This window comes from Microcaecilia unicolor, unplaced genomic scaffold (assembly GCF_901765095.1).
Source record: "Microcaecilia unicolor unplaced genomic scaffold, aMicUni1.1, whole genome shotgun sequence".
In the NCBI taxonomy this organism is placed as follows: Eukaryota; Metazoa; Chordata; class Amphibia; order Gymnophiona; family Siphonopidae; genus Microcaecilia; species Microcaecilia unicolor.
The window spans coordinates 64498-92092 of NW_021963354.1; the positions used below are offsets into that span (position 1 = coordinate 64498).

Genomic DNA, 27595 nt, shown 5'->3' on the forward strand with positions numbered 1-27595 from the left:
CAGCTGTTGACGAGCTTTTACCATTCAAAAGGTTGGCAACCCTAAGCAACCCAGTCCTCAAGAAGCAGCATTTCCCTTACATCCTATCTCCCCTGCCTTCACCCCGCCCCCCACACCGCAACAGCATCTCTACATGTCTTTGTACGAAGAAAAGGAGAGGTTGGGTTATCATTATCTAGCAGGAGAAGGAACCTATTAACTCCAATGCCTTTTCTGGTCTGGACAGGTGGGGGGCAGAGAAAGTGGAGTTTAGGAAGCAGGAGGGGAAAGAGAAGAGGTGAAAGGGTTATAGGGCACAAAGAAGTGAGTGGGGGGTGAGAGTGGATCTTGGAATGGTTAAGAGAGAATAATGGAAGCAACAGGGTAGTGAGGAGAGTTTAGAGAGAAGAGGGTAAGGGTTGAGAGTGGAGAGTTTAGGGTGGCAAGACAGAGAGATGGATTTATGGTGGCAGCACGCTAGAATGAAGAGTGTGGGAATAAAAGGAGGGGAAGAGGGAGAAGTTGAAGGCATAAGAGGGGAGTGTGGGAGAAGAGTGAGGAAGAAGTGGACTGAATAAGGGACAAGAGTGCAGGTGAAGGCATGGGAGATGAGAATGAAAGGAAGTGAAGGGGTAAGAGAGGGAGAGGAAGAAGCCGCTGGTTTCAGTTTACAGGAGGAAAGAGTATTAGGAAGGGTTACAGGTGGTCTTTTTTTTTTTTGGGGGGGGGGGGGGGGGAGTTGTTTTGGTGGAGTCACCAAGTCCCACTGTTAAGCTGAGCCTGCAAAGCTCCTTTTGCTGTTTTTAGGAGGTATTAGGTAGGAGCTGCTATACTTTTTTTTGCTGTTGTTGTTGTAAATTCAATGAAATATAGTGACTGAACCATATAGCTCTCTTAATGTGTACAGCCCAGCACCATCATCACCCTGTAATTAAACTCTAAACCCATCCTTCCGAAATCTGCTGACAGCAACTTATAGGGAGCAATTCTTTAACTGTACACCTATATACAGGCACCAAAAGGAATGAAGACGCCTCCTTTTCTTAAAAGAATACTAGAGTAACAGCAAAAATAAGTGCCTATAATTTAGATGCCAGTCCTTACATCATCCATAAAGCTGGCGTCTGTGCACCTAAGTTACTACTACAGAGCTACTTTCTCTGTTCCTAATGGGATCACAATCTAAGAGGGGGGGGGGGGTTGTACCTGGCGAAACGGAGGGTTAGACGACTGCAATGGAATCAAACCCAGTGCCTCAGGATCTCAGTCTGCTGCACTAACCATTAGGTTACTTCTCCATAAACACATACCCTATAGTATTCTATAAGTTACACGTGTGAGTTCTGCCACGACTCTGCCCATATGTACACCTGCCTGTAAAATAATGTTACATAGGATACATGTGCATTCAAAGAACAGTGCTTAGGAGGAATTTTGGCAGATATATAATTGTAATAACATGCATACAATCAGTGCATAACTGCCCTGCTAATGGCTTGTTATATGAATGTAACCTGCATGGAGGCAGATAGAACCCCACACAAGAGTGTACAGAAATTGAACTTGTACAAAGCGGAAGGTACAACTCCAGCCACCTTACTGGGTAGACTAAATGGATCATACTGATCTTTATCTGCCATCATTTACTATATTACTATGTAGTTTCATTTTATTCTTCTTTCCAAACCATTTTTACTCCTGCCAGAATTCTGCACAAAAAAATTCAAAATTCAGCGCACAAAATTTGCAAATTCTGCAAGTCTGTCATCATTTAAACATTACAGCCCCCTCTTCGTACATAGATACTATCCATATTTTTCCCAGTCCCCCTTCCAGCACCCATAGCATCCACCTTTTTTGTTTCAGTCCCACCACCTGCACCAACATACCATTCAGTTTTTTCCAGCACCCCTGAACCCACCACCCACATAAACCATCCATTATTTTTTCCATCCCCTCTGCACTCACACACAGCATCCACCCGCACTCACCAGTGAGTTATGATGAGGAGAGCTGCATCGGGAATCTCTCTTCGGGACAGAAAAGAATCCCATTCTTTCCTAGCTGCTGTGGCCCAGTATTGCCACTTTTTCCAAATGGCCACCGAGTCTTCCTACGGCAGCCTCATGAGATTACCGCTTGAAGTCTCGATGGCCATTTTGAAGAAGTAGTGGCATTGGCCAGAGAGCAGCAGCAGTGGGCAATAAAGAGTGGGGGGTTTTCCTGCCCCTGAAGAGGCCACTAGTCCACCAGGGCGTGTTAAGGTAAGCCTGGGGGGGGGGGGGGGGGGGGGGGGGGGAGGGGAGGAAGCAGCCAGCCAGTCATGTATCCTTCTTTTACTGCATCCCATTCCCGCATTCTTCTCAGAGTGCAGATTCTGAGTGAAAATGGCGAATCTTGTGTGGCTGCAGAATTCCAGCAGGAGTAGACAGTCTTTAGTCCTGCAGTGCTAACTGCTAAACCTTGCTTTGCCGGACCCAACTTTGCTGATCCACAGAGTCTTTTAGGCCTGTACTGCCACTACTGAAATCTACCTAAGGAGCATCCTACACCAAGAAATGATAATCCCCATGAACGAAACAGAAGACAAACGTGAAACAGAACAATTCTTACATGATCAAATCGCTGCCATACTCAAGCTACCCTAGAACACCCATTTAAACCACAGGCCTGAAGGATATCAGATCAAGGACTAGGAAATCCTCGGCGATCCATGATGTCACCTTTGAACAATACCTAGATATCCTGAAATGAGGTTTACCACTGCCTGAACTATACTCAACAGGCTTCACACATCTTGTCACACTTTCTAAATACTAATCTTTCCTTGGTTACAATGTGGTTTGTTCCACTTTACCAGAACACAATCTTCTATAATTTGAAAGGCTTGAGCAGCAGATAATAATCCCATGTCACCGGGGTCCACCTACTGCAGATAATGGAGCAGCTTAGGGCAACACCACTCCAGCTCAAATTTTATCCACACAGGAGCCTCATTTTCCATGTCTTCTAAGACCCGTTAAAAAAAAGTTCCCTAATAACCGGAGAAGCTGGGGAAACTTAAACATGTCCCCAGCAAATTTGGACATTTTAATTTCCTGGCCAATATTCTGGGACTCTCTTTATTCCGAAGGAATTTCAGCAACGTATGCTCCTTTTCTGCATTTTCATTCTCCTGTGATGTAAACATCCCAATAAATAAATAAAAGAAACCCAACGTGATTATTCATTCGTATTATGTGCCGGAGGAGACCATACGAGGCATGCTATGGCTCCAGTTAGGGCTTTCTCCTCAAGAACAATTCTCTGGTAATGAGAGAATGCTTTCAAATACTGTAAATATACATGGAAAGATCAGACTGGTATTTTATGGGGCCTTGGAAGCTCTTCTCCCTCCTTGCTCGGAAGTCATGGTGTCTTAATGCACTAATACCATTTCAACCTGAAAAGGCTTAGCAAAACCACCACAGAAGGAAAAGGAAATGTGCAGCACTGGATAGGGGACCACAGACAAGATGGTACACAGCCAGAACAGAAAACACTGGTAGAACAGAAGTACACGTTTTACAGCGCTTAAATTTATACATCAGTACTGGATGTAATGTATATATAATGTATGTAACTGGGATCAGGACCTTCAAAGCACTGTGGAGAATGAAAAAGCTACGATTACCTGGGACATTATGATTCCTACAGATAAAAAAAAAAAAGCTTGATGTAAGAAAACCAGCAATACTAAAAGAAGCGTCAGTACCATATGAGAAGAAAGAGAAGATCCTCAAGCACTAACAAATGCAATCAGAGATCAAGAAAATATGGCTGAAAATTACAGAAACTCTCTCGACTGTATTAGTGTTTCTGTCCCGATGTAAAAAGAATTTCCAGGCACAGCTCAACATGTTTCCTTTACAAATTACACTTTATGAACTGCAGGTGGTGGTTATCTTTGGAACATTGCAAGTACTGAGACAAGCATGAGAATTTCCGATACATCCTGACATACGGGGTGAAATTAATATTTGGGGAGGAGAAAATATACAATTACCTTATAAAGAGCTCTGCAGTCCAATTTCCTCTATGGAGTAGCCCATGTGACAAAAAAAGGGCCTTAACCAGAATGATAAATAGATAATTCAAATGTTTCCATCTTTATATCGTAATTGTAATCACCAGAGAACAGCACCACTACGTAAGTCTTATCTCACTGGAAAAGGGGGAAGCAAATACTCCAACAGCAGACAGACAGATGTGTGTATGATACAACATGGACTGGTGTCAGAGCACAACTTCCCAGGTTCCTCATCCCAAATATAAAGAAAAGTACTTAAAAGTGAAAGAAATCTTTGTCACTTACTCTCAACGGCATGTACTGAAAAGAGAAAAGAAGAACAAGGAAAGGGTAAGACAGAAACTTTACTATTTCAGGATTACATGCAGACACACAAACAAAACGCCAAAGCTGAACCATTAGTACCCTGAAGATAGAAAGACCTCCCCCCGAAGTGGGTAAACTGCCTTCTGCTATCTCTGCATGTGCTGTATTATCTGAATGGTGATGCTCCTTTCAGGCTACAGTCAGTCAATCTAGATACTTCACTTTCTCCTTTTGCTGTTTGTACCACTCTCTTGAGGACACTCATATCTTTATTTCAAGACTCTTCCCCTCCCCTCATATCAATGCAGCTCTCCTTATGTCTGTCTGTAGTTTCATCCTACATGTGACATCTTTTCTGTCTGTTGAACATATTCCTCGTTCCTTCTTAGTAGACCTTGATGTCACTATTTATCCCTTTCTTTGCAAATTTCTTAGCCTACTCCCAATATATCAAATCTCATGCATTTGCTGTGTGAAACATGCATTCAGCCCTGGACTCCAGCTCACATGCCAAAACCCCCTCTCTCAAGCACTGGGGTCCCCGGACTTACCCAAACAATGCCCTGGTGGTCTAGGCTAGGTCAGGCAGCAGCGATCCCCCAATCGCTGCTTCCTGTGCCAGCTCGGCAGTTCTGAATGGTGGCTGTGAATTCTCGTGAGACGACCACAAGATGTCACTGCTGCCATTTTAAGCCTCAGAACCAGCACGAGCAGCAGCAACTGGGGATCGCTGCTACCCAACCTACCTAGACCACCAGTTCAACATGTTTGGGGGGGGGGGGCAAGGAGGGAACGAGGTGCAGCATCACTCGAGGGGGGGGAGCGCAAGGAGGGAGAGAGAGCTGCTGGACAGGTGGTCAAGTAGGGATAAGAGATCCAATGAGGGGGGTGAGAGGACCCCTGGGGGTTCTAACACAAGGTCAGAGAGGGTCAGAGGGAGGGAAGAAACATGCTTGCACGTGGGGGGGAGGGGAGGAATAGGGACACAGAGATTGGAGATGCTCAACATGGCAGGAAGACAGGAGCGATAGATAGGGACACAGAGAAAAGATGGATGGTGGACATGGAGCGAAAAGAAGTGTCAAATGGACACTCTGGCAAGACAGTTAAGACAAAAAAGAAGAAACCAGAAAGTAGGTACAACACAATAAGAAAAATAAAATTACCAGACAACAAAAGTAGAAGAAAATTTTATAATTTTCTATAGATTGGAAAATGTCAGTTTTTGGAATGTGCATCTGCCAGTTTTAGACATGGCTGGGACCTGCGAGAAAAACTTCACTCATTGGCCCTGGGATGGGCCTCCCTTGGCATCTTTGCACTCCTTTCTGCAATACTAGGAGATGACATCTGTGATGAGAGTACATTGAAGAAATATATCTTGAGACTTCAAGGATTTGCAGCAGAAAGGAAGACAAAACTTACTTTAAGAGGACAGCTGGACATCTGCATAAACACCTCAATTCTACCTTCCCTTGTATTGAAGATCCAGTATACAAACCTAGAAGTGTAGGAAGCAAGCACATCCCAGAAACAAGAGGAACCAGAACTCAAACACACAACATAGGTTCGCTGTTCATCAGGAAGAGAAGGGTAATGGTGACTGGCAACTCACTTCTAAGGGATACACAGGCATCCATTAGCCAACCAGATAGCCTGGGAAGTGTGCTGTCTGCCTGATGCTAAGATATGAGGCATTATGGAAAGAGTGCCAAAACTCATCAAGCCTACTGACTACTATCTGATGTTGCTCATCTGTGTTGGCATAAATGACACTGCTAGGTATTCCTCCAAACTTATCAAAAGCTACTTCATGGGTCTTGGAGAGAGGTTGAAACAGGCAGGTCTGCAGTTGGTCTTCTCCTTAATCCTTCCTATTGAAAGTAAAGGCTGAGACAGAAAACTGGGCATCCTGGAGATGAATGCACGGCGTCAAAGCATGTTGGCTTCCTGGACCACAGGCTGATTTTCCGAGGACTACTGAGTAAAGATGGCATCCAGCTTTCAAAGAAGGTGCAAAATGTCTTCTGCAGCAGACTTTAGACTATCATAATCAGAGATGGGTGAACAAAGCCCCCAGGTAAGTAAAAGCTCTCAGGGAAATAAATGACCTCTATAGAAATGGGAAAAAGGACAACTTCTAGAAAGCTGTGTATGGGATATAAGGCTCTGGATCTAGAGACTTTAATGGAAAAAGCCAACTTGGATTTAAATGCAGTCTCAGGGATGTATTTCAAGGAGAACCATGACTGGGTAACAAGGACAGAGTAAGGAAGAAAGAGGGCGGCGTTATATATAAAACTTATTAAAGCAACAGAAACACAGGGCTTCCTAGATATGGAGGCGGCACAGAGGGTTAATCTGGAAAAGAGGGAATGGAGCACCTAGTTACACTGGTGTGAAATACAGACCTGCCTTCCAGGCAGAATCGGATAGAGATTTAGCTTTATTTCATTTATTGTGTATATGTTCCACCAAGCTCAAGAATCTACATTGGTAACAAAAACATTAAGAGATACATCCTTAAGAAAAACACTGTAAAATCACACATACATCATTATTTTTAAAAACAATAAAAAAAAGTACAAATCATAAAACTCAGAATTATTATTATAAGCCAAGAAACCCTATTCCTAGTTCTACAACCGCTTCAGTTCTATGTAGTACTACAATATCTGATCTTAAAAGAATTCTTACTACTATGTGTGTTACTACAGCCCAAACAGATCTCCACCCTTCAATTTTGCTTAAGGAATTTTTGCCCACATTTCTACGATTTCTTTATTCTATCATAAGTGGCTTCCGAAAATTGGGACAAGTGCCAAAGGACCTGAAATTCACAATAATATGTCCAAAACTCAAAGATCAAAAAGGATCATCTTTAGACCCTACCAATTATCGCAAGATCGTAAACCTACTTTTTCTTTCAAAAATCATAGAAATTGTTTTTTTTCTCAACTTTCAGAATTTATAGTCAATATTAAATGTCTTGCACCCGAATCAGACTGGTCTCCGACGATATCAAAATTCAGAAATAGCTTTGCTGGGTATCGCTACTCTTATTCACACCCATTTAGACAAATTTAAAATTGGTTCTTCTGATATCACTGGACCTTTCCGTGACTTTTGACCTTGCCAGCTATTAAGGCCATAAAACGCAATCTGGGAAGCCAATAATCCAGAGCTGGGGTCACCAATACCTGTACCTCAGCCTGAAAGCTAAAATTATTAGCAAAGGTTTAAATCCCAGGTAGCAGAGGCATATTCCTAGTCGCCATAGTGACCTGACCCCCTGGGATTGTTGAGTCCTGTGCTATACAACCACCACTCAAAAGAGAAGTTCTACAGATACACATCAGGTAATATATCAAACAAAAATTAAATTCATCTGCTATGTTCTCAGTATGTGTAATGGCAAGAATATGGGTCTCTCATCGAAAGCTTCTATGAAGCATGAAATATTTGTGATAAGAATCTCAAAAATTATAATTCAGTGCTTAGACAAACATACCATGGACATGGGACTGCTGAAAACTTTTCCCAGGAGCAAAATGAAAATTTCCAGCTACCTGCAGAAAATATGTAGATAACAGATGTTATTTGTCTCCATTACTTTCTACCAAACTTACCATTCCATGCTCAAAAAATAAAATCCATGCTATTTGCAAAGTGCTTTATCACTCTGCACAACATTTTTATTGTGAAAGCTTTGGACACTTCCAATTGCCCTGTTTTAGGCTATACCAGAGGTTCTCAATCCAGTCCTCAGGACACACTCAACCAGTCAAGTTTTCAGGATATCCACAATGATTATGCATGAGACAGATGTGCATGCACTGCCTCCAGGGTATGCAAATTTCTCTCCATTGTGGAGACCCTGAAAATCCAACTGACTGGTTGTGTCCAGAGGACTGGATGGAGAACTCCTGGGTCATACTGAGCCCTGCATGAAGAAAACAGAACCAGCGGAGTGAATTTGTACAGCCTTTCATTGAAGGGACAGACCAGGCCGATATAATGGAACAGAGATCTATAAAATGTAGGATCTTGAGACCAGAATCAAGAACCATGCAAAAAGTACAGAATATCTGCAAGTTCATTTGTTCTTATTCTAAAAACTAGCATGTTAAACTACCTGCAACTTCCAGAAGGGAAATAATCCTACAGAAAAAGTGTGCAAAATGTTCTTGAGGATTTTTGCTTTCCAACATTACGTTTAAGGATGTGCCCAGCTTTTGAGCAGATGCAATGCAAATACATATATTAGCAGCTGCTATTCCTCTGGATTATACTTTCATTGTCTCGTAAATTTACCTTGTTGACTTCCAGAAAGCCATACACTTTGCAGCCTTCGTTTTTCTGTTCCTGCATTTTCTGACTAAATCCCTCTCTTTTACACTGTTCAATGGAGTCTGGGTTCTTGAAAGCCCAGCCTCTCCTCCTGTAAGCTTCCCTGACATCTTCACATGTGTTACAACACCTGTAGAAAAAGCAAAACACAAGAGCAAATCCTTCACAGAAAATAAAGGCCAATATTTGTGGAAAACATGGTCTGTCAGGATGAGCAAAAGCAGCAGAAAGTACGAAGCATAGTTAAACCTGGTATGATTACTTGGCTTCAGGGAAGCAATTCTTCGATTTTCAGCTCCCACTACAAGAACCCTTTTGGGACTCAAAGTACTTGAAAAACACCCTCTGTACACCTACAAGGCTGCTAAGGTCCTCGCAAGGAGTTCGCTCTAACCACGTGTTCTCCAAAGAAAGTCACACGACGTGAAGTCCACCAACTATCTGTACTTAAGGAAGCAGGTGAAAGCCCAGCTCTTCTTTCAACTAACCAGAAGAAGACACACACAAGGACCAACATTGGCTTCACTTACTGCCACAGGCCTTGCTTATGACACGTATCTGGTATGACTCCCTGTGCAATTTCTTCAAGTCCTGTTACTCAATCTTATCTATCTATACATCCAACTCTGCTTATCCCCTGTGCCATCTATTAAGATGTTTTAATGTGTGTTGTGTTGATACTGGAAGTAATTATAGCGTGCACTGTTACTTGAATGTTTTTTTTACTGCCTTAATTGCGTATTGCCTATCTCCAGGTTATTCTTGATTGGGTGAATTTCTTCAAAAAGGCAGTAAATAAATCCTAATAATGATAAATAAAACCAAGTCCAATGCATCATCACCAGCATACGTAAGAAAAATAATACAGAAAAGAGCCAACAATCCAAATATATCTGCTAACAAACATTTCGGCATTTCATCACAGCAAATAAGCCAAAGCTAAGAGGCAACCATACGACGTTTCAGGGGTTGTGAGGTTTATCTAAACTCCTAATAACTATAAAATAAACTCCACCCCTGGACACAGCATTTCTACAATATCTTGTTATGACTAGATCCTGTAGGTGACATACTTGAAATCCTCAGATTCTGCTCCAAAGCAGCTCTCACAGCGGTTGGGATCCAGTGAGCTCATATCAAACACCTTCTCTTCTTCTTTTCCCAGATCTAAAATAGTAAAGAGACAGAGTGCAAATCACAGAGGGGAGAAACACTCCAAAAAGCTGTATATACAGGTCAACAAAGAAAAAATTAAGTGTCAGTCCATATGGGACATCAAAAAACATATAGAATTTTTATGTCACTCCCAAGCCAAGAGATAACCCTTTGTTGGTTGTGAATAAAGTTTTGTAATGCTTCAGCCTCAACCCCACCAACCCAACTCCCTCATCACAATATATGGTAATGAAAGACCCGGGGGACAACTTCTAACTGGACTAAAAACTGCAACATAGAGAAACAAGCCAGGCTGGGAAAAACCATAGCAAGAATCTTCTGCTGCTACTACTACTACTATTTAGCATTTCTATAGCGCTACAAGGCGTACGCAGCGCTGCACAAACATAGAAGAAAGACAGTCCCTGCTCAAAGAGCTATGTAATAAAAGTGAGCCAAGTATAGGACAATCAAGCCATTGTGACATCACTGATGAGGTTGGCTCTTATTGGTGGCCTGAGGCATTATGACATCACAATATTAGCTCTGGTTACAAGAGACTACTACTACTACTATTTAGCATTTCTATAGCGCTACAAGGCATACGCAGCGCTGCACAAACATAGAAGAAAGACAGTCCCTGCTCAAAGAGCTTACAATCTAATAGACAAAAAATAAAGTAAGCAAATCAAATCAATTAATGTGTACGGGAACAGAGGAGGGTAGGTGGAGGCAAGTGGTTACAAGTGGTTACGAGTCAAAAGCAATGTTAAAGAGGTGGGCTTTCAGTCTAGATTTAAAGGTGGCCAAGGATGGGGCAAGACGTAGGGGCTCAGGAAGTTTATTCCAGGCGTAGGGTGCAGCGAGACAGAAGGCACGAAGTCTGGAGTTGGCAGTAGTGGAAAAGGGAACAGATAAGAAGGATTTATCCATGGAGCGGAGTGCACGGGAAGGGGTGTAGTGTGGAGAGATACTGGGGAACAGCAGTGCTGCTCTCTGATTTTCTAACTGTAATGAATATATGCGTAATGCCCCTCCTGAGCAGTACTCCAGGAATACCACTGTCCTTCAGGAGTACACAACGCTAATGCAAGCTTGTCCAGTCTTTTCACGTGAAAGGCCATCCTAGAATCTTTTTTTATTCATGGAAGCCAATGAAAGATTTTTACATAGATATTAGTTAAATCAATTAAAAAAAAACACAGACATCTTTTTGTTTATTAAATGTTAATTTTATACCACAAATGGTTACAATTTAAAAACAGCCTCAAGAACGTGAGCTTTTAGGCTGCATTTCAATAGGGCCAGATGAGGAGCATGATACAATGATTGGGAAGCTTATTCCAGGCAAACGGCATAGAAAGTGGAAAGAACGGAGTCTGGAGTTGGAAGTGGAAGAGAAAGGCATAGATAAGTAACTTTATCAACAAGCTGAGATTCCAACGAAGAGTATACAAAGAGATGAGAGGAAAGGTAATGACAACCTTCACTACGTGCACTTGAACTATACGCAGAAGTGGACAAGGAGCCAATGAAGTAACTTGAGAAGCGGGGTTATGCGAGTGCAACAACCCTGACAGAACAGAAGTCATGCAACTGAATTCTGAGTAGACTGAAATGGAACGAGATGGTTCACTGGGAGACCCATGAGGAGCAGTTTACAGTAGTCTACACAGGAGGTGACGAGTGTGGGTAACACTTTCAGTAGTGTGTTCAGAAAGGAAGGGGTGGATTTGGGTGAAGTTATAGAAAAAGAAAAAACAAAGCAAGATTTAGCAGCAAGTTTGATATATGCAGAGAAAGTGAGGAACCAAAGATGACCCCTAGATTATGAAATAAGGAGACTGAGAGGAAGACAGTTATCCACAGAAACAGAAAAAGATAATAGGTTTAGAGGAGAAATAAGAAGCTCTATCTCGGCCATATTAGGTTTCAGATGGTGGAACATCCAGACAGCAATGTCAGACAAGCAGATTCTTCTCTAGTGGCAGAAATGTCTGCAGTATTGGGGTGCATGGATCCTCTCGAAGATGATGCAGATGGTAGCAGCACAGTTGAGAAGAGTTTTAACATAGAGCAGTGAGATCTTTTATGAGATCTATGACCTCCTTTGTCACCTGGATTGGCCGCTGTGGTGGACAGGATGCTGGGCTCGATGGACCCTTGGTCTTTCCCAGTGTGGCATTACTGATGTACCTAACAGAGCCTTCATTATAGGAATCATCCGTTACCCTTGTATGACTGTCTTCACAGGGGTCAGCTGCACGCAGCCATGGAATAAGTTACAGGCTGTGCTTTGGGCAGGATAGTTGCTAGTTCAGAGTGTGAATCTGAAGACAGTCTGGATAAGAAACCCTGGACCCTCTAGAAAATGGTAGCTGAAGAGCTACAATGCAGAGACAGAGAAGCATTCCAGGGTGCTGGTTTAGTCCATCTTTTCTGATACAGGCTGAATGGTTAGTGGGGGACAGCCACATACAAAGGTGTTGCTCTCAGAGGAGGCCATGGGCTATGGCAGCTTTTGGGGCCCATCTGAATTCTAAAAACCCAAAGACATCAGATTGTAGTTCTGCTTTCTACTGTAACAGGGAGACACTCTTGCTACCTGCTAAACAAATTTCGGGTAAGAGATTTTCTATTTATTTATTTGGATTTTGCTCGTACCTTTTTTTAGCAGTAGCTCAAGGTGAGTTATATGAAGGTATTTCCCTGCCCTTGGAGGGCTCCCAATTACGTTTGTACCTCAGGCAATGGAGGGTTACATGAGTTGCACAAGAGCAGCAGTAGGATTTGAACCAGGCACCTCTGGATGTCAAGACTGGTACTCGAACCACTCCAGATGTTCAGAAGGAAATTTCTGTAGAGTAATTTTTTTTGCTTAAAAAGGAGGAATCCAATGGAAAAAAAATACCAGACTTCTAGGGAATTTTGATAGAACACCAAACAGAGCGAGGAAGGAGACAAGTCCCTTGTGGTTCAGTCCAAAGTAGAAAGCAGAAAGACTACCGAATTTTGAGATGAAGAGCAGGAATAATGGCCATGGATCGAGATGGTGTTACACTAGGCTGTTAATACTGAAAAGAGGGTTGAAAAGCACAAGTCATGATATCTATGTAAACACACACACAACCAAGGAAGGGGTTTTAATTCTTAGTTGAGGTTTGGACCTACGGATTTTTTTTTAAATCACTATTAACACATTCATTGTTACACTCATTGCACAGACTAAACATCTCATCAAAACACTTTAGTATTGTAATTTAAAAATGCTCCTGCCTCAGACTTCACACAGCAAAAAAAATATCATAGAACAGAGGACCTTGCTATCAGCTATCAGCTGTATCCTAAAGCACTGAAGAACTGTACCATGTTTTTCTGCCTCTGAAGTGACAGGCTTGCCTTCCATGTCCAGTCGCTGTTTGAAAAGGTTGTGCTCCACATCCAGCTGCTGCTCTCCTGCTACATCCATTGCATCAATGCTCAGGTCTTCAATGAATCAAACAAAACAGATATTTAGCAAAGAAAACATCTTGGAACCACAACTCAAGTCCCGCAGGTGAGCATCTGCTCTAATATGGGACCTGCATCTCTGGAGGCCCTCACCAAGACTGCAAAATGGTATCACAAAACAAGCAACACTTGCTGCTTCTCTTCTTGAACATAATCTATTAAAAAATACTTCTGTATGCAAAGCAGTTTACATTTTTTTAAATTATTCCCAACTAACCTATGTCTTGCCTGTTCACAGGTAAGCAACAAACACCATCACACTATGGCTTCACTGTATTAGTAAAATAACATCTTATGGCATTTTTGATATGATTCACAGCAGGTTGCTCCATTGCAGATAGGACAGAGAGAGCATGTGGGTCTACAGAACGTGAACAGAAGTTAGTTATTGAGAAGGAACAAAATCCAGTGTCCCAGTTACTAAAAGACAGAATCAAGCTCCTATTTCTAACTAATAACGAGAAAACCAACATTAGAGTCTGCTGTACATCAGCCACTGTTATGTCTAGATCTTTCTGTTCTCCACAAATGGACACACTTTCTTCCAACCAACATGGCTCCTTCTTTTATCCTCTGATATAACCTTATATCTGCCACCAATACACCAATAAGGTCTCCATCCCAAATCAAAAAACTAAAACCCTCGCATCCAATCCTCTGTTCTTAACAAATCAAGTAACTCCCAACAAAGTCTGCAACCCCCTGACCATAGTGCAGAAGAGCTAGCCCTGGAAGAAACAGTCACCCTCAAATAAAACCCTTTAGTTCACTGTCACAAACCAGAGTAACTATGCCCCCAGCTACTTACTACAGGGATTATAAGCTTCTGGGCACTGGGTCATCTGGGCACCTATCACCCAGAGGACAAGCATGCTACAGAAATCTTCATACATGGGATTCCCCAGCTGCAGGCTGCCTTTAACAGAAAAACAGGGAAATAACACAATCGGCCCAATCTGTTTTTTGGTGGCAAAAAGACTTATGTTTTCATGTCACTTTCCCTCCCAACCCCAAGGCAGCCTGGAACTGAAAGAAATGGGCTCAGAGGGATAGAGCTGGATTATAATCCACAAATTCCAGCAGACTCTGGTCAAACCCACTGTCACATCAGGAAGTCCTCTTCTAGCCAACAGTGTAAGGTGAACGTGTGAACACAAGTTCATGTTGCAGCCCTACAAATACCTAGATGCCAACCTTAGTTCTGACATTGTGAACCATGACGTGACCCTCCAAGGCTCTGCTTGTGTAGGCATAAGAGAAGAAAATGCAATATGCCAGCTACCTGGAAAGTGAATGTTTGTAAATGGAAGCCCCCACCCTTGCAGGGTCAAAAGAAACAAAAAGCCAAGTGGGCGTTCTGTTGGCTTTAGTTCATTCCAGATAGAAGGCAAAGACTCTCCTGTAATCCAAAGTGTGCAGTGCACCTTCACCTTTGTGGCCATGAAGTCCGGGAGAAAATATTGGCAGAACTATTGACTGATTTAAGGTGGAACTCTGACGCTACCTTGGGAAGGAATTTAGGATGGGGCACAGAACTACTCCATTGGAGAAGTTACTAGAGCCGGGTGCTCGCTTACTCTGTGAGCTGAAGTCACCACCACCAAAAATGTTAAAAAAAAATTTTAAAACACTCAAATGGAGGTTTCATCATTTGGGAAAGTACAGCACTGAGATCCCACCACACTGCAGCCAGCTTGACAGGAAGCTTCAACAGAAGCAAGCTCAATATAAATCAAAAAATAAAGGCTGTACAGATATGGGACAACAGGTATGACTGGGAAAAAGATAAGAACAAGGATATGAAGTGTTGCCATGATATAGAACACGGTAAAATTATGCAAAGTGACGCACTTAGGGAATAGAAATCCTCGGGAGACGTACGTGTTAGGCAGGGAGAATCTGATAGGTACGGACGGGGAGAGGGATCTTGGGGTGATAGTATCTGAGGATCTGAAGGCGACGAAACAGTGTGACAAGGCGGTGGCCGTATCTAGAAGGTTGTTAGGCTGTATAGAGAGAGGTGTGACCAGCAGAAGAAAGGAGGTGTTGATGCCCCTATATAAGTCGTTGGTGAGGCCCCACCTAGAGTATTGTGTTCAGTTTTGGAGGCCGTACCTTGCGATGGATGTAAAAAGAATTGAAGCGGTGCAAAGAAAAGCTACGAGAATGGTAAGGGATTTGCGTTACAAGACGTATGAGCAGAGACTTGATGACCTGAACATGTATACTCTGGAAGAAAGGAGAAACAGGGGTGATATGATACAGACGTTCAAATATTTGAAAAGTATTAATCCGCAAACGAACCTTTTCTGGAGGTGCGAAGGCAGTAGAACGAGAGGACATGAAATGAGATTGAAGGGGGGCAGACTCAAGAAAAATGTCAGGAAGTATTTTTTCACGGAGAGAGTAGTGGATGCTTGGAATGCCCTCCCGCGGAAGGTGGTGGAAATGAAAACGGTAACAGAATTCAAACACGCGTGGGATAAACATAAAAGAATCCTGTTCAGAAGGAATGGATCCTAAGGAGCTTAGCCGAGATTGGGTGGTACAGCCGGTGGCGGGAGGTGGGGATAGTGCTGGGTAGACTTACACGGTCTGTGCCCTGAAAAGGACAGGTATAAATCAAGGTAAGGTATACACAAAAAGTAGTACATATGAATTTATCATGTTGGGCAGACTGGATGGACTGTACAGGTCTTTTTCTGCCGTCATCTACTATGTATGTTACTATGTAACTACAATACAGCAGATAGAAACTATTATAGTTGACATGAATGGTTGATTTAGGATACTTTACCGAGCTGTTTTTAGATTTCTTTTTAATCTATGTATTTAAGCTTAGATATAAGTAAATAAAACCTTAACCTAACCTAAAACCTACATAATGATGATAAGCGCCAATTGCATTAAGGTGTCCCCTAATAGAGATGTGGAAGGTATTCAAGCAGTTTTTCTATGGGAGAAGAAAGTATCAATGGCCCTTCTGTCACACCAGTAAAGCTGTACAATTTCCTAGAGGAATCTCTTCAGGAATCCATCTAGCCAAGAGAAACACTGTCAGACAAGTTTAATAGTTTACAATAAAAATTTTAAAATAAGAAAGGAACAGCATAAAATGATAGAAGAGAACCTCCACTGTTAGACCAAACAGTCAACCATTCAATGAAAAATAAGTTTCAAAGAAGTCTCCAAACGCAATTCCTCAGGCACCTGCCAAAACAACACCCTACTCCTAATCCAGAAAAGCCAACACTAACCTCTCAATATCCAAGCTCTGAGCACTAGGGACTTAGTGCAGCGATCTTCCTAGGCTGATTGCAGCCTGCCTGAACCACTCTCTCCGATTCACCCTGCCCCCTCGGGAGAAATCAAAGAGAGTGCTGCAGCTACCTCTGACACTGATCCTATGAACTGACGGAAGGAAGGGAGCAATTTTGGACCTCGGAGGTGGCAAAGGAGGGACAGAGAGGTGCTGGCCTAGGTGAGGGCTGGAGGGCAGCCGAAACTTATGCAAGGGTGAAAGAATTTTTGATTACTATTATGTCTAAAACAGCCCTTGACTTATGCCTGGGATCAACTTGCAGTCAAGAATATACGGTAATTGCTGCTAAACTGTTAGTGGAACTGTCCCACGTACTTTAAGCAATAAAATATATCCTGAGAGCGGACTCACAGGCACAGGGCATATGAGGGAAGACCACATCGATGTTGATCTTCAGTTTAGCTCCTCTTGATTTATCAACAAACAACTCAGGATGTACCTAAGGGGGACAAAAAAAAAAAAAAAAGAGATGAGGTTAGGGTTAGCCCAAGAAGTGCTAATAATGAAGAGAAAGTAAAGTCTACTGTCCCAGAATACCAAACTATAGAACACCTGAAAAACAATGAGGACACTCACTTGACTACTGTAATGAATTGCAACTTATCCAAAATACAGCTATCACATTCGATCAACTGACCCCCTTTACTTAAGATGGCACATTGGCTACCCATCCTCCACGGGATCATATCTCTATATATAAAAGGCACTACCAACGTTCTAAATGAAGCCTCCAGCCGGAAGTGTGAAGGGGGAGAGATATCCTGTTTCCCCATGAGTGTCTGCCCCGCCCTCGCTCTCTCTGTAACACAAACACAGCAGGAAACTTAACACTGAAGGACTCGACTCCGAGGGGGGAGGGGACAGACAGCACAGGGGAAGGGAGAGAGGGCAGAGGGCAGGGACACACACACTCCCACATGCACACAGAAGAAAACCTTGCTAGCCCCTGTTTCATTTGCATCAGAAACGGGGCTTTTTTACTAGTATAAAATAATACTGCTTGGACGGTATATAAACGATTCACCATCCAAGTCTTCCACTTGCAACTACTGATTTGAATAAAAATACCTAATAATCCCTACTTTCAGACAGATATGACACCACTTGGGGCACCATATTTCATGTTACTGGCCCCATCCTTTGGAATTCCTTCAGCTATGGCTAGACACCTCCCTTGAAAAATTTAAAGTCAGCTGGAAAATTTTCATTTTAGCATTTAGTTACCTATCCTCCCAGTAGGGATTTGTTTCCCAACTTTTGATAGACAGCAGTAAGGCATGTGAGTGACCAGGGTCTGGGAAGCATAACAATTTCATTCTGTTATTCTATTACTAACCTATCAAAGATTGCAGTTTCTTCTTAGACAACCCTAGTTTAGTATAATATAGTCAGCCCTCTCTGCCTGTTTAATGGATTTCTAGTAGTCATTAAAGCATTCTTTGCATCAGCAATATGAATGCCAAAGGAAAAATCCCTGGAGTAGCCAATTCCGGGTCTCTTGAGGCTTGCATTTAAGGAAAGGTCTACTGCTTTTGTAGAATCATATGGAAGATTATTGCCCAAGGCATCAACAGCACAATTGCTTGCACCTGTGCCTATTGGGTTCTCATCCAATGCATCCTCAGCAGGCTGCTGTACTTCCTCAGGCATCTCAACTCAATGCCTCCAGCAACTCATTACTTATTTATTTGGATTTACCGCCTTTTTGTAGGAATTCACTGAAGGCGGTGTACAGTAAAGCCACTGCCCTGAACATATTTACTGAAGGCATTTCCTGCTATAGCCACACTAAGACAACATCTTTGAATGTAATTGCAAAAACCTCAGAAAGGCGGTATATCAAGTCCCATTTCCCCCATCAGTGAATTTGTCTCACTTACCTCTTTAGTGAGGTAGTACTGGAGCTCTGAGAAGAACAGAAGCAGCATTATCAGACCACTGATCAGAGTCACTGGAAACAAGCAAAGGTTAAATGTCAGTGAATAAAGTAAGCACAGTTAATAAAAAACACAAAGAATCTGTACACTCACCTTTATATGAGCACAAGGCTCGACAGGGAGGTGATACTACACTTAGAGCAGCATCCCTTCCTGTTCCTTCCAGTCTCTATGCTCTTTTTGCTACTGTGCAGCTAACAATAAACAAAGCCATGAGAAACAGGAGGCTAAATGCAGCAACCAAGAAAAAGATCTAGGTGTCTGTGTAGATAATACCCTGAAATCTTCTGCTCAATGTACAGCAGTGGCCAAAAAAAGCAAATTAGGAAAGGGATGGCGAATAAGACCAAAAATACTATTGAGCCTCTGTATCGCTCCAAGGTACAACTTCACCTTGAGTACCGCGTTCAGTTCTAGCAGATATAGAAAAGGTTCAAAGAAGAGTGACCAAAATGATAAAGGGGATGGAACTTCTCTCAAATGAGGAAGGGCTAAAGAGGTTAGGGCTCTTCAGCTTAGAAAGAGACAGATGAGAGGAGATACGATTGAGGAGAACGAGTAAAAGTAAATCTATTTTTTACTTGTTCCAAAAGTATAAAGATTAAGGGACACTCAAGCAAGTTAAATGGAAATACTTTTAAAACAAATAGAAGGAAGTATTTTTTCACTCTACGAATAGTTAAGCTCTGGAACTCTGCCAGAGAATGTAGTTAGTGTATCTGGGTTTAGATACCAGCAGAAGAAAGGGGATGTTGATGCCCCTGTATAAGTCGTTGGTGAGGCCCCACCTGGAGTATTGTGTTCAGTTTTGGAGGCCGTATCTTGTTAAGGAAGTAAAAAGAATTGAAGCGGTGCAAAGAAAAGCTACGAGAATGATATGGGATTTGCGTTACAAGACGTATGAGGAGAGACTTGCTGAACTAAACATGTATACTCTGGAGGAAAGGAGAAACAGGGGTGATATGATACAGACATTCAAATATTTGAAAGGTATTAATCTGCAAACGAACCTTTTCCGGAGATGGGAAGATGGTAGAACGAGAGGACATGAAATGAGATTGAAGGGGGGCAGACTCAAGAAAAATGTCAGGAAGTATTTTTTCACAGAGAGAGTAGTGGATGCTTGGAATGCCCTCCCGCGGGAGGTGGTGGAAATGAAAACGGTAACAGAATTCAAACACACGTGGGATAAACATAAAGGAATCCTGTTCAGAAGGAATGGATCCTCAGGAGCTTAGTCAAGATCGGGAGGCGGGACTGGTGGTTGGGAGGCGGGGATAGTGCTGGGCAGACTTATACGGTCTGTGCCCTGAAGAGCACAGGTACAAATCAAAGTAGGGTATACACAAAAAGTAGCAAATACGAGTTATCTTGTTGGGCAGACTGGATGGACCGTGCAGGTCTTTTTCTGTCGTCATCCACTATGTTACTATGTTAAGAAAAGATTTGGACAAATTCCTGGAGGAAAAGTCCATAGTCTGCTTTTGAGACAGACATGGGAAGCAACTGCTTGCCCTGGGATTGGTAGCATGGAGTGTTGCCACGATTTGGGTTTCTGCCAGGTACTTGTGACCTGGCTTGGCCACTGTTGGAAACAGGATACTGGGCTAGATGGACCACTGGTCTGACCCAGTATGGCTACTCTTATGTTCTTATGTAAAGAGAGGGACTTGGTAGGGGAAGGAGATGGACCAAACAAGAGGCAGTGAATACTGGAAAGAGGAACCCCTTGGAAGAAGAGATGAGACTGTAAAAGAGAAAAAGTGGGGGAAAATTAATAAAAACAAGGAAAAAGTATAAAAGAATGAAAACTAAATAGGCCCTAAACAGTCAGGTCACGGTCAGCAGAGGAGGAGGAGAATGTGGCCCAATGTGCAACGGTTCAGGTCCTCCTCCTCTTGCTGCACCATCTCTGCAGGGGAGGGGGAATGAGGAGAAACCCGATGCAATTCTGCAGAGGTGGGAACTCAGAAGCACAGAATCCCCCCAGGAGTAACACTTCAAAGCTATACTTACTAGCTGCCATTCACAGAGCCCAAATACCAAAACTGTTTATGTTACTCCTGGTCAGTGAACATGCACAATTTCTTTTTCCTCCTTTCACCAATCAAAAAATGTTTTACAACAATCCAATAGCCTAAAAGTACCAGGATGTCCCCGATTTCAGAACCCTGTCCCCAGCTTCTTCCTACTTGGCAACTTTCAGGATTTAAGTAATGGGAACAGAGGTATCATAAGCTCAGCATGGGCATACTATTACCCCCACCCATCGCTTCCGAAATGATGCAGCATCTCCCCCTCCTGCCACTACCCCTGGCTCCACCCCTTACCTCCCTTTGCTGCCTCTTCTAACTTGTTCTGTGTTGGCATTACAAAAAACAGAGATATTGTCAGCGTTTAGAAGTGTATGTTTGGAATTACAAAAGACTGACATGATGCAGAACCTCCACTCAAGCATGCTTCGAGTCTCTGCCCAATCCTGCCCCCATGGCAACAAGAAGTGCACATCAGATGGAGGGGGGCCAGGTGAGACTCACAGCATACTACTACTACTTAACATTTCTAAAGCGCTACTACGGTTACGCAGCGCTGTACAATTTAACATGGAAGGAGAGTCCCTGCTGAAGGAGCTTACAATCTAAAAGACAGGTGTACAATTTAAAGACAAGCATCTCACTGTTCTCTGCGATGCTGACCCCAGAACAAATAGGAAGAAGACGCAACAGGGGATTTGAGGAAAGAGAATTAAAGGTTGCACAGAAGGGGGAGGAGAGAGAAGAGATAGGTACAGGTGCTGCACTAGGTCAGAGGGAAGTGAGAAGAGGTAGCGATGCTGGACCAGAACGAGAGAAGAGAAAGAGGCAGAGATACCAGAAGGGAGAAGTACATAAGTACATAAGTACATAAGTAGTGCCATACTGGGAAAGACCAAAGGTCCATCTAGCCCAGCATCCTGTCACCGACAGTGGCCAATCCAGGTCAAGGGCACCTGGCACGCTCCCCAAACGTAAAAACATTCCAGACAAGTTATACCTAAAAATGCGGAATTTTTCCAAGTCCATTTAATAGCGGTCTATGGACTTGTCCTTTAGGAATCTATCTAACCCCTTTTTAAAGGGGATGCTAGGCCTCAGGGGAGTGGGATCGGAGAGTGAAAAATAATGAGCATCTCAGGAGAAACAGGGAAATAAAATGGAGGGAGTTGTGAAGTGGGAGAAAGAGCTCATGAGGACAGAGAGAAAGGAATGGGGAAAAAGAGCAGGAATGACAGGAAAAGCATACAGTATCACGTAAGAGAGATAGAAAAGTATTCAAATAGCCACTGGTGACGAGATGAACTGAGAAAGAGAGCTCTGAAACTGAAAAGAAAAAGAAGGAAGACACCAAAGAGAAATATAAGAACAGATGAGACCAGAGAGTGAGAAAGAGATGCATCAAACAAAACCAAGATAGATGCCAAAGTTCAGATATTTTTTTGCTGTCACCAGCATAAATCATCTTGAAACCCAGTTTAAAGTTTCATATGCCCTACAGTTTTATTATTGCCAGCTGATTCGGCCTTTTCGTTGCATAATTCTTTATGTGAGAAGTATCGTTGGACCAGGGGGGGTCACTCTCGAGCCTTGACCAAGATGGTTACTTAGAGCTTTTGCTCCACTCACCTCTGCAACATATTGCTTTACTAGTAAAAAAGGCCCGTTTCGTAAACAAATGAAACGGGCGCTAGCAGGGCTATATAGAGAGAGTGAGAGTGTGTATATGTATGTGTATCTGTGTGTGTGTGACACAGAGAAAGTGTGTGTGTGTGTCTCTGTGTGAAAGAGAGTGTGCACAGGCAGGGTGAAAATGAAGAGACAGCAGTGAAATTTTACATAGGACAGCTGAACCATTTGAGGCGTGTTTGTGTGTCTGTGTGAGAGAGTGTGTATATGTGTGTGGGTGCGTGTGTGTGTGAGATACAGACAGTGTAAGTGTGTGTGTGTGCATGTGTGTGAAAGAGAGTGTGAAAGGGTAGGCACAGCACAAACATTTGAGGCATTTCTTTCCTTATCTCCCCTGCCGCCCCCTCCATACCCAACGATTCGTTCCTTGTCTTCCATCCCCTCTGTGTCCCGTGCGTATGTGTGTGTGTGTGTGAGAGAGAGAGAGAGAGAGAGAGAGAGAGAGAGAGAGAGAGAGAGGTGCTAGCAGTCCCTGTGATAGTGGTAGGTCAGTTGCTCATTATAGCCAGTTAAGAGTGAGAGTGTGTGTGTATGTGCTGGTTTTTTTCCTTCCCTCCTATGCCCTCCGTGTCCGTTGTTTGTGTGGAGAGCAGAGATCTATATGGTCCTTTTAGTGTTGCTGTTGACGTCGCGTAGCAACTGTGTGCTGCTGGTTTTCATTGTTCCGCGATGTGTCTTATGTCATGTTCCGTCGCTTAGTAACGGGTTCGTGATGCGATTGATTGAGCGTCATTGGTCCGCCCTCGACGTCTTGACGTTTGACGTGGGGGGCGGGGCCAACACTCATGGGCGAATTCTGAGTTTCACCACCATGCATTTAGAACGTTGGGACTTGTGGAGGCTTCAGAACGTTGGAGGTGCGTTTTATATAGAGAGATCATACAATTGGAGAGCATTCCTTCATCTTTATTTGGAGACTTTTACTTCACTATGGCTTCACAAAAACCTTCCAAAGTAGATCATTCTCCTAATCAAGGAATAAAGAGATCTAAACAGAATCCGCTTTCACCTTGCAAGGCCCCTGTCGATGATATTTCAGGAACTTTTACAGGTAAAAGACTAAACAAATGCAGACCTACTTTCCGATTTAAAAGAACTGCTCAGTCTTCAGCAGCAAGTTTTATCAGACTCATCAGCTACCACCGTTGTGGGAAACTGCTTAAAGGCACACGACAAACAGCTTCTTGAAATTCCATGTGTATGCAAACAGTTACACACCCTAAAAGAGACACTGAAGATCTAAACAACAGATCTCACCGAAATAACATTAAAATCCTGCGTCTACCAGAGAAAGCAGAGGGTGCGGATGTTGGAATTTTTTTATGTTAAAGGATCCCACCAACTGCTCCCTTGGAATGTGAGTGAGCACACCAGACGCCACCTTATGTCATTCAAGGTAGCACTAAGCCACGTCCGATTGTAGTTAAATTGCTTTGCTATCAGCATGAATTTCAAATCCTTCAAATGAAAAAAACCAAAGCACCCTTAAAAAGGAATGGTGGATCTGCACAAAAATACTGAAGAAAACAATTTCTTTCCATGAGACCATTGCTTAAAAGAATTAGCGCCAAATATGGTCTCTTCTTTCCAGCCACAATGAAAGGCTACCATAAATAATTCTACTAAATCTTTTGAAGACCCTACAGCTCTCCATGATTATTTAGAACACCTGGATATTCTGTAATGGAGGACCACTCATATGTGGCATCAGTGGGTTCTTGAAAGACTTAATTTACCGACAATCTCTCTCAGCACATCTGCTGCTTTATTTCTTATCAGAACTTATCAAGTAAACACAAATTCAAACATATCACCACCGTGGAAAGCTGTCTACGGAGTACCTCAAGGATCACCATTATCACCAATACTCTTCAACATGATGATGATTCCACTGGCAAAGTCCTTATCTCATTCATTTACGCAGACGATGTTACAATCTACATCTCCTTCAGACATGACTTGACAGAAATAACCAATAAAATCAATGATGGCCTGATCATCATGGACTCCTGGGCAAACTCATTCCAACTGAAACTGAACACTGAAAAAACACACTGCCTCTTCCTATCCTCCCAACACAACAAGTACAAACCCACAACCATAAATACCCCAGGACACACCCTCCCTACCTCAGACAGCTTGAAAATACTCGGCATCACACTTGACCGCAACCTTACTCTCGAGAGCCAGGTAAACTCTGTAATAAAGAAAATATTCTATTCAATGTGGAAGCTCAAACGACTAAAACTTTTCTTCCCAAGAGAAACCTTTCGAAACCTAATACAATCAATGGTCCTAAGTCATGTAGACTATTGCAACGGAATCTACGCGGGATGCAAAGAACAACTCACAAAAGAACTCCAGACCACCCAAAATGTAGCAGCCAGATTGATATTCAGCAAAACACAATTCGAAAGTGCAAAATCCCTTCAAGAAAAGCTGCACTGGCTCCCAATCAAAGAACGTATCGCGTTCAAAGTCTGCACTCTAGTTCATAAAATTATTCATGGAGATGCCCCGGCCTACATGTTAGACCTGGTCGACTTACCACCCAGGAATGCTAAAAGATCATCCCGCACATTCCTTAATCTTCACTTCCCCAACTGTAAAAGACTAAAATACAGATTAACACATGCGTCTAGCTTTTCCTACATGAGTACGCAGTTGTGGAATGCATTGCCACAACCTAAAAACAATTTATGAACTAACTTTCGTATATCTCTGAAGACCTCTCTCTTCAACAAGGCATACCACAACGATCAATAACTGTAAATGTAACTCATCACCACTTTACCTTATATTCTGAATTGTTCTCTTCCTATATCTGTTTGCTTAATTCTATTATGTCATCCATGTTCTCTATGTAACTGCAATTGTTATCTTTTACTCTGGTAGGGCGAACGCCATAACGGAACATTGTAAGCCACATTGAGCCTGCAAATAGGTGGGAAAATGTGGGATACAAGTACAACAAATAAATAAATAAAAACCATCTTCAAAAATCTGCACTTTAGTCCATAAAATTATATATGGCATAGTCCCAGGATACATGATAGACCTTATAGATCTACCAATAAGAAAGAGCCGGACCATCAAGATCATACCTAAACCTACACTACCCAAATTGCAAAGGACTGAAATACAAAACAACTCACACATCCGACTTCTCCTACATAAGCGCACAACTATGGAATGGCCTCCCAAAAGCAGTGAAAACAATCCATGACCACCTGAACTTCAGGAAATCACTAAAAACCAACCTCTTCAAAAAGGCCTACCCCAATGACCCCACGTAAACCTCTTCACCCAGGAACATAACATGACTAATGATCGTACCGGACACCACGCAATCTACATCCCTTCCGATCCTCCATATACACCTCATTCCATCTCTATACAGCCTGTATTAGTTATCAAACCGACTGGGCAAATGCCTTTGACGGTATTATGTAAGCCACATTGAGCCTGCAAATAGGTGGGAAAATGTGTGGTACAAATGCAATAAATAAATAAAGTTCTACACTGCAACCATATTAATACTCAGATCGGCTATTAAGACAAAGCCACATATATTATCCGAGTCTTTGAATCTTCAGTGTTAATTTGATAACTAGACTTTCATTTATTTATGAACTTTAGGTTTATGATCTCTAAATGCTAAGCACATAGCGAAGTACTACCTAAATTAGGGTCCCGTTTACTAAGCCACACTGTAGGCACGCAAACTTTTTAGCGTGTGCTAATGATACAGACACCCATTATATTCCTTTAGGTACATAAGTATTGCCATACTAGGAAAGACCAAAGGTCCATCGAGCCCAGTATCCTGTTTCCAACAGTGGCCAATCCAGGTCAGAAATACCCGGCAAGATCCCAAAAAAGTACAAAACATTTTATACTGCTTATCCCAGAAATAGTGGATTTTCCCCAAGTCCATTTAATAACAGTCTATGGACTTTTCCTTTAGGAAGTCGTCCTAACTTTTTAAAACTCCGCTAAGCTAACCGCCTTTACCACATTCTCTGGCAACGAATTCCAGAGTTTAAATACACGTTGAGTGAAGAAAAAATTTCTCCGATTCGTTTTAAATTTACTACATTATAGCTTCATCGCATGCTCCCTAGTCCTAGTATTTTTGGAACGCGTGAACAGACGCTTCACATCTACCCGTTCAACTCCACTCATTATTTTATAGACCTCTATCATATCTCCCCGTGACTATAGCACGGCTTAGTAAACAGGGCCCTTATTTAGTATTACTATAGTGCTATTAAGATGTATGCAGCACTGTACACAATATATACAAGTATTTTATCTGTCCGTAGAGGGCTCACAATATAATTTTTTTTATACCCGGGGCAATGGAGGCTTTAGGCTCCCTGATTATGCCTACTTCTGTTAAGTGAGGTGAGCTGCCATTAAGGTTACCTTTGAATAAGGTCATCTGTTATGTGTTATTAATAATAAGCAGAAGATATTATCACACTATAATTATTTTGTCATACTTGTCACTCCCTTCAACAATATAATCTGTTTACTCATATGACTAATGTCATAAAAATATTTTCTCTTAAAGGTTTAAATAATCCTTTTAAAAGATCAAAATTTTGGGTTTACACTAATAGACTCTCTCCTGATTTCTTGCTATTGCAGTAGACCCATCTTAATGCAAAAGATATTCATTTGCTAAAACATCCCAAATATACTTTGAGCAGTGCCTCGCCTACTTTAGGAAAAAATAAATGGAACAATATTTTATAAGTCCTCCTTACCATTAAAGATTATTTCCTCTACCTCTGATGATACAGGTAGGAAATCTAGTATGACGGTTACTACTGGTACTACACAATTCTTTTTATGCTCCAAATTGTGAAGATGTGAATTTCTTTACTAAGGGCCCTGTTTACTAAGGTGAAGTAGCATTTTTAGCCCAAATGTGTCTAGGGCAACTTTAGCGTTTAGTGCATGCTAATCATTAGCACACACTAACAACACTAGAACATGCTAACAGGGCCCTAAGTTAGCGGAACCGTTAACAATCTATTCTCATTTGCCTATTATTTTAGGAGGAGATTTTAACTTAAGGTTAAATCCTTTAATAGAAAATCTCAACTCCAGCCACAACCTCCAAAAGCAGAGATTTACTCTTAAATATTATGAAGAATCTACTAACATTTGGAGGTTCCTTCATCCAATACTAAATGATTTCACTTTTTATTCTATTCCACACAAATCGCACTCAAGA

At 42.2% G+C, this 27595-nt stretch overlaps 1 protein-coding gene across 2 annotated transcripts in view; it reads right to left on the minus strand.

The window, feature by feature from the left end:
- Window positions 1-27595, minus strand: part of LOC115459244 (endoplasmic reticulum-Golgi intermediate compartment protein 3) — a 48471-nt gene that overhangs the window by 14691 nt on the left and 6185 nt on the right. The window contains exons 2-8 of one of the 2 annotated variants that reach the window (XM_030189102.1): window positions 18572-18642; window positions 17043-17130; window positions 13226-13345; window positions 9778-9871; window positions 8669-8834; window positions 7866-7923; window positions 4334-4348 (exon numbers count right to left, since the gene is read on the minus strand). In XM_030189102.1, coding sequence (XP_030044962.1) covers window positions 4334-4348; window positions 7866-7923; window positions 8669-8834; window positions 9778-9871; window positions 13226-13345; window positions 17043-17130; window positions 18572-18642 — 612 coding nt within the window. The remainder of the gene's footprint in view (window positions 1-4333; window positions 4349-7865; window positions 7924-8668; window positions 8835-9777; window positions 9872-13225; window positions 13346-17042; window positions 17131-18571; window positions 18643-27595) is intronic. The other variant, XM_030189103.1, reaches the window with a different exon arrangement.